The 12,894-nt window shown below is 36.5% G+C and overlaps 1 protein-coding gene across 1 annotated transcript; it reads left to right on the plus strand.

The window, feature by feature from the left end:
* Positions 1-870: 870 nt before the first annotated feature.
* guca1g (guanylate cyclase activator 1g) lies at positions 871-5,604 on the plus strand (the record flags this gene model as incomplete). Its single annotated transcript, XM_081355744.1, has 4 exons — positions 871-1,068; positions 1,242-1,391; positions 1,469-1,559; positions 5,483-5,604. 4 exons carry the CDS (start codon positions 871-873, stop codon positions 5,602-5,604), a joined length of 561 nt encoding a protein of 186 aa, XP_081211870.1.
* Positions 5,605-12,894: the final 7,290 nt, after the last annotated feature.

Raw genomic sequence — 12,894 nt, forward strand, 5'->3', positions numbered from 1 at the left:
CTCTCGTCTGAACGCAGCTATGAACTCAGGCTGTATTTATAGACCGCTGTAATTAAAAGGTCCTGTTAGGACAGTGGATTCAGAAAGTGGAAAGGTAAGAATGGTGAGAGTGGTTTGGCCCTTTAAAACCCCCAGTGAAACCATATGTTTTACAGAAAGGCAATCTAGAAGAGTGAGGTCATATAGGTCAGGGTTTAACTTTATATTAGTCACGCAAGGCATTTTGTGACACTGGTGTAATTGAGTATAATGACCCTCCTATTTAATCAGCCATGACTTCATTAAAAATCAATCATTTAAGAGAATTTATTAATCATTTAGAAAGACTCAGACGAGAGGCTTGATTTATTTTTCAGTTCTTTTGTGCTGCCAACTACACAGATTTCAGTGCTGTGAATGGGTATAGATGGATGCAAGCCACAAAGGATGTAGAAACAAATAATGTAATGCAACAAGAATTAGAATTACATAAGAAATCTAATATATCGAGTCAGTTCTAAATGCCTTAAACTAATATATATATATAATATATATATATATATATATATATATATATATATATATATATATATATATATATATATATATATATATATTAGTTTAAGGCATTTAGAACTGACTCAACATATTCGATTTCTCATATATTAGATGGTGAACTTTCATCCTGAGGATTCTGCACGTCAGATCAAAGAGCAAATGAGATTTACTCCTTCCAAAAATACCAGTACGTTTATAGTAAGACAACACGTTTCTAGTTGTAAGTGGATTATGTCAGTTTAGCCGTGAGGAGAATGCAGCGCGGCACTTTCGCTTCGGTTATCGTGGCTATTTTCAGATGATCAACATTTTGGACAAAGACTGGACTTCAGTATGGGTCAAATTCAAAGTGATGAAGCTGAAGAATTGGACCTATCAGATATCCAGCCTCTTTATACCAGATTCATGAGAGAGTGCCCAAGTGGAGCCCTGCATCTTCATGAGTTCCGCAAGATCTTCGGGGTTCAGAGCACATCGGAAGATGAGGCTTTGTACATGGAAACGCTCTTCAAATCTTTTGACACAAACAAGGTAAGCGCAAGAGTTTAAAAGGTCAAGTATTTTTTACATCATTTAAAACTTTAAAAATGCATTTACTTAAAAATTGAATAGTGATTGCAAAGCAGCAATTTCTATTCATAAGCTGTGATTATGTGCATATGTGATCAGCTCATCAACCGAGAATCATTTGTGTCCATTTGCAGGATGATGTTATAGACTTTATGGAATTTGTAGCAGCTGTCCACCTGGTTCTGAGAGGAAACCTAGAGGACAGATTGAAATGGTCTTTTAAAGTCTATGACAGAGATGACAATGGAAAGTTGGACAAACAAGAGGTCAAACGTATTATAAGGGTGAGAGTGGTCTTGATTCTCACCATTGTCATCTTTGTATTTCCTTGCCTAAAAAGTGTCTCGCTTTTTCCTTCTAGATCATTTGTCAACTTAAGAAAAACAACATCAACATGACACTCAATGAAATTTGTGACAGGATATTCGACATTTTGGATGTAAACAAAGATGGTAAGTGGATTTTTTCCTTCCTCAAATAAATATTTAAAGACCCCCTGTGGTTAAAATCAAGTTTTTAAATGTTGGTAATATGTCTATGGTGTTTTAATATGCTTTAAAGAAATAGTTCACCCAAAAATAAAAATGTTGTCATTACTCTACCAGTCTTTTTTCCAGTCATCACCCTTAAGTTGTTCCAAACCTGTATTAGTTTCTTTCTTCTGTTGATGGACCCCATTGACTTTGACCAGTAGAAAAAATAAATACTATGGAAGTCAATGGGGTTCATCAACTGTTTGGTTACCAACATTCTTCAAAATATCTTCTTTTAAGTTCAACAGAAGAAAGAAATTCATACAGATTTGGAACAACATGAGGGTGAATAAATGATGACAGAATTTTCATTTTTGGGTGAACTATCCCTTTAAGACAAACCATGTGCAAATTCATAAGTCAACACCATTGCTAGTAATTTCTCCTTAAAACTGCAGTGAACCAAAGAACGCAGTTTGAAACCGCCATCCGTCACAAACATGTAACCAATCCCGTCAACTCCTCTTATTTTCTATCATATTAATTACCGTTATGTGTCCGACGTTGTAGAGAGTGATACATAAACCACATTACCATTGGCTTTAATACTTAAATACATTGACATGTAGACACCCTGTATAATTCATACTTCCTCTTCTTCTTCTGAATCAGTTTCTGGTTCAAACATAAATGGCTGGATTAAAGCAGTATTTCTACTTGCCATTGTGTAGCGTTTACTACAGTTGATCCAGTGGATCAGGTAGTCCAAGCTGTTGTGAGTGAGTGGAGGCGGGGCTAATTTGCATATTCGTGTGTCCATGTATAGTGTAGAGTTCCATAAAGTTCCATTCAAGCTATGTTAAAGGGATAGTTCACCCAGAAATGAAAATTCTGTCATCATTTACTCACCCTCAGGTTGTTTCAAACCTGTAAGAATTTCTTTTTTCTGCTGAACACAAAAGAAGTTATTTTGAAAAATGTCTGTAACCAAACAGTTGCTGGACCCCATTGACTTCCATAGTAGGAAAAAAAAAATACTATGGAAGTCAATGGGGTCCATCAACTGTTTGGTTACAGACATTTTTCAAAATAACTTCTTTTGTGTTCAGCAGAAAAAAGAAATTCTTACAGGTTTGAAACAACCTGGGGGTGAGTAAATGATGACAGAATTTTAATTTTTGGGTGAACTATCCCTTTAAGGAACAAATAAATTATTTACTCTTAAATATGTCATTTTGATTAACAAAGATTATTTGACTTTAGAGGGACTTTAAAGACCAAAAATGTACTTTCTTGGGGTAAACAGATGAACATGTTGCCAAAAGTATGTAAACATTCAAACAGCACACCTAAAAACTTGTTCAGCATTCTATTTCAAGCCATTCATTACGCATTTAAAAAAATATATATTTTCCTTATATATGAAAGATCAATATATAACATTATTTAATGTATATTGAAAATGAACAGAATAATATATTGTGTTAATATATTACAATAATAATACACAAGGTATTGCCGCTTTTCTTATATTGAAAAATATGTGACAATATGTTTACTTATAAATCATATTATGTGTAATTTTATATTCAATAATACACTTACAGTGCCCTCCACAATTATTGAACCCCCTGGTAAATATGATCAAAATTGGCTGTAAAAAATAAATCTGCATCGATTATCCTTGTGATCTTTCATTCAAAAAATGTGCAAAATTCTAACCTTTCATTGAAGTAAAAGAATTGAAAGTGGGGGGAAAATCACATTATGAAATAAATGTTTTTCTCCAAAACACATTGGCCACAATTATTGAAACCCTTTTATTAAATACTTTTTGCAATCTCCTTTTGCCAAGATAACAGCTCTGAGTCTTCTCCTATAATGCCTGATGAGTTTGGAGAATAACTGACAAGAGATCAGAGACCATTCCTCCACACAGAATCTCTCCAGATCCTTCAGATTCCCAGATCCATGTTGGTGCTTCTCCTCTTTAGTTCAGCCCACTCATCAGGTCAGGGGACTGAGACGGTCATGGCAGAAGCTTCATTTTGTGCTCCGCAACAAATTTTTGTTTTGATTTTGATGTTTGTTTTGGACCGTTGTCCTGATGGAAGATCCAACCACGGCATATTATAAGATTTCTAGCAGAAGGCGTCAGGTTTTGATTTTTTATCTGTTGATATTTGATAGAATCCACAATGCCATGTATCTGAACAAGAAGTCCAGGACCTCCAGCAGAAAAATATGCCCACAACATTAAAGATCCAATGGTATATTAAATTGTACACATGGGGTACTTTTTATCCTTGTGTTCACCAAACCCATCTAGTGTGTTTGCTGCCAAAAAGCTCTGTTTTAGTCTCATCTGACCACAGAACCCTGTGTTATTTGAAGATCCAGTCGTGTCTGACAATTAAATTTGCTGGAATTTGTTTCTGGAGGAGCGAGGAGTTTTTTTTTTAAACCCTCCCAAACAACATGTGGGGATGTAGGGGTTGTTTGATAATTTTTTTTTTAGGCTTTCTGACCCTTAGACTCAACTAATCTCTGCAATTCTCCATCTGTGATCCTTGGAGAGTCTTTGGCCACTCAAACTTTCATACTCGTCGTGCATTAAGACAGTATAGACACACGTCCTTTTACTGGCAGATTCATAACATCTTTAGTTGGTTATAACTTCTTAATTATTGCCCTGATGGTCAAAATGGGGATTTTCAATTCTTTAGCTATTGTCTTACAGCCACTTTCTAGTTTGTGATGCTCAACAATCTTTTGCTACGCATCAGAACTGTATTCTGTGGTTTTACTCATTGTGATGGATGATTAAGGGGATTTGGCCTTTGTGTTTCCTCCTATTTAAACTCCTGTGAAACACGAAGTCATAGCTGGACAGTTTCATGTTCCTAGTCACCCTGGTGTACTAAAAAAGGTAAATATTAATGGGAATATACTTCAGAGATATTTTACTCGTAAAAAATTCTAGGGGTTTCAATAATTGTGGCCAACATGTTTTGGAGAAAAACATTTATTTCATAATGTGATTTCCCCCCACTTTCAATTCTTTTACTTCAATGAAAGGTTAGAATTTTGCACATTTTTTGAATGAAAGATCACAAGGATAATCGATGAAGATTTATTTTTTACAGCCAATTTTGATCATATTTACCAGGGGGTTCAATAATTGTGGAGGGCACTGTACATGTCATCAAATATGGTAATGTGTGTACATAAGTATATTTGAACATATATATTCACATTTAAATGGGAACATGTATGTGCAAATATATGTACACAATTATGAGGAAAATATATATTGTTAGATGTATATATTTATATATAGATCCTTCATGATTTTAACAAGACATCCAATTGTCCAAATATCCAACCTTTTTTATGTTTTCACTTAATGCATATTTTCATCTATAAAATGTGTAACTGTGAAAACAATAAAGGGAGATAAAATATAAACATTTTTTTAGATGTATATACGGTACATATTTTATATATATAGAATAGACCCTCCCCAAACTGACGTATCATTTCATATATTATATATACAGTACATATCATATCTGTGTCATTTATATCACAGAATACATGCACCCAATAGGCCTACATCATTTGAGTTGTGGTGGAAATCATATTTGTTGCTTGAGGAAAATGTCTGAAATCTCCTGTGATAATGCTATTTGGACACTGATGCAACTTGACAAATTAAACTCAAGAGTGTGTGAAAATTATGTTTGCTTTCTAAAAATCCACAGGAGCACAAAGATGAATAAACAGCCTTATATAATGTGTAGGCTTAGACTGTTGCTAAAATAAGCCTGTCAGTGGACAGGGAGAGAAGGGAGCGGATGATGAAAGAATGAATTAAAAACAGTCTTCCTCTTCATCCACAGGTCAAATATCCCTATCAGAGTTCATGGAAGGGGCACAAAAAGATGCCTGGATTATGGACCTCCTAAAACTGGACACTAATGCACGTGTTTGGTTCAGGGAAAACTGGGGGAAAGATTCATGAGTTTTCAATCTAAGGTCAAGGCCCATGGGCCAAAACCTGCTTGCCCTTTTACAGTCTTTCAAATGTTGGGGTCTGCAAATGGGAGAGACCTGGTTTAGAGGTCAGAAAATATTTGCCTTCTGTCACGAGCGAATACGTGCCTCATCATACATTGATCACATTGATGTTCAACCAGTCTGCATGTGTAAAAGCAGGTTCCATCACATTTTCTTCTGAGTGTGGTGATGATGCTGGTATTATTATGGAGGATGGATTTAATTACCCAAAAATGTGTTTAAGGAGCATGAATCGTGTGTTCATAGATGGAACTATAACTAGGTTCCATAGTCAATTTTATTATTTAAACCAATTCATTTTTATGTAAAAAACATATACAGTATGTGTGTGTGTGTGTGTGTGTGTGTGTGTGTGTGTGTGTGTGTGTGTGTGTGTGTGTGTGTGTACATACAGAATTATTGGCACCACTGGTAAATATGATCAAAGATGGCTGTAAAAATAAATCTGCATTGTTTATCCTTTTGATCTTTCATTCAAAATATTTGCAAAAATCTAACTTTTCCTTGAAGTAAGAGAATTGAAAGCGGGGGGGGGGGGGGGGGGGGGGAATCACATTGTGAAATAAATGCTTTTCTCCAAAACACATTGGTGTTTGGTGCATTGGTGCCATAATTATTGGCACCCTTTTATTAAATACTTTTTGCAACCTACTTTTGCCAAGATAACAGCTCTGAGTTTTCTCCTATAATGCCTGATGAGTTTGGAGAACACCTGACAAGAGATCAGAGACCATTCCTCCATACAGAACCCAGATCCCTGTTGGCGCTTCTTCTCTTCAGTTCAGCCCACTCATTTTCTATAGGGTTCAGGTCAGGGACTGGGATGATCATAGCTGAAGCTTCCTTTTGTGCTCAGTGACACATTTCTGTGTTGATTTTTCTTGTTTTGGATCGTTGTCCTGATGGAAGATCCAACCATGACCCATTATAAGATTTCTAGCACACACATACACACATTTACCAGGGTTGCCAATCATTCTGACCATAACTGTACAGTGTGTAAAGACTTTGCAAATGAGTGTTACCTGATTGTTTGATACTTTGAACAATGAGTGCTTTTACATGCAGGATCTTAGCCAATTACAGCGTGTAATGTCATGTAAATGCCTTAAAGTTTTCTATTATCAGGTACATGTAACAAACTGCTTATTCAGTGTGCAAAAATCTTATGCGTATTCTGAGGAGCATAACCTTGCAATATTGACCATTTTGGGCTGGACTATCTGTTCGAGTAAAAGATTGAACAAAATGCTTGAATGCCTAAAGCTTATTATTCATGACTGTTGAAGTTATGGAAGAATCTACAGTATGTGCTCCAATAAGAGCTGCATTCAAATGAATTCTGTAGGAAACCCAGCATGGAGCCAGAAGCGCATTTATTATTCATGTCTGCATGAGTTCACATATGCCGAGTTTACAGGACATGTGACACACAGGGCATGCATGCATGTGCATACATCTTTTATACACAATGTTTTTCTATGATTTATCAACCTGAATTGGAAGACAGATTTACACCAGCATGGTGCCTCCCAGTATGCGATGTGTTCACACATGGTGCTTAGCAATGAACTATTCTTAACAGTGACATAATTCAAACCATGTCATTTTTTTACCCTTAAGCCTAAATGAAGCTCATCCTCTGACTGAACCACAATTAACCCCTATAAATCATCTAGATATGGTGTGTCTGTGTGAGAGAGATTTAATATTTATTGCTAGAAAAATTACAAACGTTTTGTATAGAATTTCAGGCCCTATTTCGTATTCAGGGAAAGTGTCATTTCAAATTGTTCAAATAGTTTTCTATTAAACTAATCATCAATATAATAAACCCATTAAACTAATCATGCTGCATATTACTTTAAGTTACTCATTTACAAGTTCAGAGGTGATTTGTTGCCGCTTTTAATAGAAATCAAGTCACTGAATTGTTGAACTTTTGACATGTGAATGATTTTGCAGTTCTGCATATCACTACAAAATAACTCTAGCTTGATGCATCTCATTTTCTGTAACTGGGGTTCGGTATTCCTGAAGGATTAAAGCAATTTTAATCTAATTTCAGAAGCATTTCTGTTGCATCGCAGAGCTTAAAACAGATCTGTTTTAGCATATCTTTTTAACAGCCTTCTGAAGCAGTTCCTGGCAGTTTATTCAAAATTCATGTGGCTTCCTGGCCCACCATAACAAGCACATTAAAATTCTCTCTGACATACTGTAGTTCTCCCAGTCACAAGGAAGATACTAAATGCTTTGCAGAGACATGGTCAGAGTATTACAGACATTGTTAATATTCAACAAAACAGGAAACAATTGTAATCTATCTAGATCTATCTATCTTTCTATCTATACATACATTCATCCATACCCACCCTTTTCCCTTCCGAACTGCCTTAATTATTTGTGATGCTGGAAACATTCCTCAGAGATTTTGGTCCTCCATGTTGACACGATAGCATCACGCAGTTGCTGCAGATTTATCGTCTGCACATCCATGATGAGAATCTCCCGTTCCACCACATGCCAAAGGTGCTCTATTGGATTGAGATCTGGTGACTGTAGAGGCCATTAGAGTTTAGTGAACTCATTGTCATGTTCAAGAAACCAGTTTGAGATGATTTGAGCTGTGTTATCCTGCTGGAAGTAGCTATAGGTCTACTGTGGTCATAAAGAGATGGACATGGTCAGCAACAATACTCAGGTAGACTATGCTCAATTGGTACAAACGGGCCCAAAGTGTACCAAGAAAATATCAAACACACCATTACACCACCAGCAGCCTGAAGCGTTTACAAGGCAGGATGGATCCATGACTTCATGTTGTCTGACCTTACCATCTGATTGTCGCAGCAGAAATCGAGACTCATCAGACCAGGCAATGACTTCCAATCTTCTATTGTCCAATTTTGGTGAGCCCATGTGAAATGTATCCTCAGTTTTCTGTTCTTATCTGACAGGAGTGACACCGCTGTGTTCTTCTGCTGCTGTTCATCTGCTTCAAGGTTTTTGACGTATTGTGCGTTCAGTCAGAGATGCTCTTCTGCAAACTTTGGTTGTAACGAGTGGTTATTTGAGTTACTGTTGCCTTTCCATCAGCTTAAACCAGTCTAGCCATTCTCCTCTGTGGGATCAACAAGGCATTTTCGCCCACGGGACTGCCGCTCACTGGATATTTTCTCTTTTTCAGACCATTCTCTGTAAACCCTAGAGATGGTTGTGCATGAAAAGACCAGCCCTTCTTGCACCAACTATGCCACGTTCAAAGTCACTTAAAGAGACCAAGACTGGTTGCCCACTGAAGCTTACAGTTTTTCTCGATTGCTTAAACACTATAACCAGGCTTTTGAACTAAAATTTCAAAACCATAACGCCATTTATCAAAAAGCACACCCATTTCACTAAACTATAAACACTATTCCCTGTTTTGACACATGAGTCAGATTTGTTGAACTGTCACTGCAAAACTCTACACACAAATCCCTTCATTTCTCATTGCTTAGACCATGTTGTCATTTAGAAAGCACTAGCATTCAAAATTGTTCACTCAAGTCAGCACAGCTTCAGCTCAGTTAGCACACAATTACCCAAGTGGAAACACTTAGAGTCAAAATTTAACACACATCAATCAGAACCTTCAATAGATATATAAAAGGACCCAGATCAGTTTATTGCGTTTTGGAACAATGGATCCAGAAAGACATGAAGGAAGAGGGATAAGAATGAGGAGGAGGAAGGGCAAGGGCAAGAAGACAAGCAGTCTCAGATGAAATTCAAGCCACTCTAGTTGCCCATGTCTTTGTCAATGGTATGACTATGAGGGAGGCTCGGCTACGAGTAAGGCCAAATTTGAGTCGCTTTACCGTCGCCTCGAAAACCTTCAGGGAGGTGTGGTGGCAAACAAAATTCTATCACTGAATAAGAGACAAACATTGCCAATAGTCTTTGATGAGGTTTATTTTCTTGCAAGAAAAGGCCAGCAGTCATACAGTCACAGAGTGGCTGCAGAGTGTGACAGTGAAGGGAGGGCATCCTTTCTCCTTTATAGTCTTGACTCCCAGAATGTTATCTTTCTAGGCCAATGATGGTATTTCAACCATATGTGGAACATTCTTAGAAGTGTCCATCATATTGTATCCTTGAGTGGAGGCCCTCCTGTTACGTCCCAACACTCTTTACCATTCCAATACAATTCGAATTCCATATTAGAATATGGTTTTGTGTGTGCTCTTTTACTGTCATATGTTGGTCACACACATCTTACTGTAAGTAAATATTTTAAAAAAATTAGACGAGGGAGTAAAAAAAAAAAGAGTAAAAAAAAAGAGAGTAAAACAAAAAAAATAAAATAATTGTGTGTGTGTGTTTTCTGTGTATGAATAAAAATGTGCCAATGTATCCACTGGTTGTGTCTTTTGTGTTCATCATGTGAAAATGTTTGTGAGGGGGGAACCACAAGCAACATAACTTACCAGTTTTGGAAATGTTGTTTTGAATTTATTGCACCAGTATGTTAGACTATGTTGTAGTGTGTGTGATTTTGAGGGCTTGTGTGTCCTGTCCGAGGGCAAAGTTTGGTTTTTCAGCAGTGAATAGTTTTGAGTGTAGAGCTTCATTTTGACCTGAAAATAGGATGTTTGGGGAATTGGGTGAGACGTTATGGATTTGTGTTTATAGTTTTGAGAATACGAGGCATAGTTTCAAGAAATGTGTTTAAGCAATCGAGAAAAACTGTAACATGGTTGAGCCTGGTCAGTACCAGGATGGAAGACTTCCTGGGAAAACCATGTTGCTGCTGGAAGAGGTGTTAGTGAGGCCAGTTAGGGGGAGCTCACCCTAATTCCCCAGTGTAGTGATGGGGACACTGTACTGTAACAGCACCTTCATCAATTAGAGATAGTATAGCATGTTAATGTTACAAACTGTGCTCCATTTTGTGTGATCAAAAGTCAGCAATTTTAAAAAGAAATGTATTTTCCCCCCAAATTTACATAGTCTTACTGTATGTTAACAATTGCATAACTGAGCAACCTTTAAACAATAAAATATTCTTCAAAGATATCATTGTGCAACTCATTCTGAACTCAATTGCACCATTGAGAACGGATGCATCTATGTTTAGTGAGGAGGCATTTCAGCTATGAGACAAAGGCAGTGGCAGCAGAAGAGCAGAGGACTGGTCACATGATCCAACAGCAACAGAGGCTCTTGAATGTGGAACCATAAAATGGTGTTTATTCACTAGAGAAACCCTGGCTCTTGTGTGAGTAAACACAGGTGTGTGGCTTTACTGTGGGGTCAAATCTTCAGAAGTTAGACATGACAAAACCTTTTGTCAGAACCATGTGTGTGCATGTGTGAAGTACTGTATGTGTAAAGTCTGTGTTGCTAGGAAGGCTGAATCTCTAATCCGATGAAACGGCCATGTGACGGCTCTAAAGTAAAGTGTCAGTCATTTGGGAACCCAGCAGTTTTCTCAATAGCAGTTATTTTTTATTGTTGAATATTGCATGCAGTCCTGCAGTGAGTGTCTTTATTTAACTTGCTGTTGGCATATTTGTACATTTGTTTGGGTACAAACACATGTACCAACATTCTTGCTGTCCACTGTTGTCCCTATAGGGCCATTTGGACTTAGAGAAACAGCATACGGTCAAAGTTTATTTATACAGTGACTATGTTTAGAATAGCAATACTCTTAATATTTCTGCTGTAAAATAGAATGTACATCATACATATGCAAATATATATAAAATAGAATATCTGGATGACATTTGGCAAATCGAGCAGTATGCAACCATTTTTTTATTTATTTAAATCTCTATCGTGACTCTTGATGTCTATTATTTATTCAGTTTTATTTATTCATTTGTTCAGTCATTCATTATTTAGCTTGACTCATAATTTGTTCTAACTGGCAAATGTTCAGATATTCTGTTTTTTAATTCCAAAATAACTGGACACCATTAAACATGATAAATGTGAAATAATAATATTTTTTATTGAATAATACCAATTATTGGTTTAATAATTGATTGGTGCATAATGTGTAGTTTTGCATTCTGTTTTTATAAATAGCAGGCAGTACACAGTATATACTGCTCTATAATCATAAGCTCCAGTCAGCATGTAAATGTATATTTCAGGTTATTATAAGTTGAGCTTTATTGACAGCATCTGCAGTGTGTAAAACAAACAGAAAATGCTTTTACAGTGTACTTACAATGGAAGTCTATGAGGCAACCATTGTATGTTTCTGCTTTTTCACTGGCATGCCATTGATGATATAAATACTCAACTATTTAACCTTGAATATTCCTTTAAAATAATAGTATAAGAGAAAATAGTACCAGTGATAACAACATGAGCAAATATTTGTGTGTGATTCAGGTATACTATGTGTTATGGCGACAAAATTTGGCAATATCTGAAATGTTTTGGTCCCCATGAGGAAAGCAGCTTATAAATGTGTGTGTGTGTGTGTGTGTGTGTGTGTGTGTGTGTGTGTGTGTGTGTGTGTGTGTGTGTGTGTGTGTGTGTGTGTGTGTGTGTGTGTGTGTGTGCGCGCATGTATGTGCGAGTAGCTGTTTTACCATCTACAGTCAATGCTGGTGGGTCTGTCAGTGTGTCACTAGTAGAATGTAAGGCCAGGTGGCAGACTGTCGCTACTGTGCGTTACTGGGTGGCCTCCAACTGACACGTGGCCAAACTTCAGGCCTCTGGAGAGTCAAACGAGAGAGACTGGGATTATCTCAGTGTGAGCTAAAGAATGCAAATGGCCGGCTGCCTTTGAAAATGTAAACTTTGGCTAACATTTGACCTTAAGACGCAATATGAGTGATCCAATGATTGTGTTATTGTTATGACCTCAAATAAAAGCTATTTTGGCATGAGAAATATATTTACTAGTGGTATAGGCCCAATTACTTGGTTCAGGCCCTGTCAGACCCATAAATATATATATATGTATTGACATAAATATTATATATATTGGTATGCAATATTTTATATATTATATAATGTATATAATGTGCACATACTGAACATAAATTAAAGCACAATGTATCATTTTCTAAAAAATAATTTGATAACAGGGTTGAAGGTTGACAAAAATAACGAGAAAATTGAATATTTGGCAAGGCAACATTTCTCATTTTTGAGTTTTTTGTTTTGTTTAAGTATTTCATCTAATATTCATAATTTATTTGATAAATATTTCAATTATCGAAAGCAT

Source organism: Scardinius erythrophthalmus, assembly GCF_964197995.2.
Source record: "Scardinius erythrophthalmus genome assembly, chromosome: 24".
NCBI classification, from domain to species: domain Eukaryota; kingdom Metazoa; phylum Chordata; class Actinopteri; order Cypriniformes; family Leuciscidae; genus Scardinius; species Scardinius erythrophthalmus.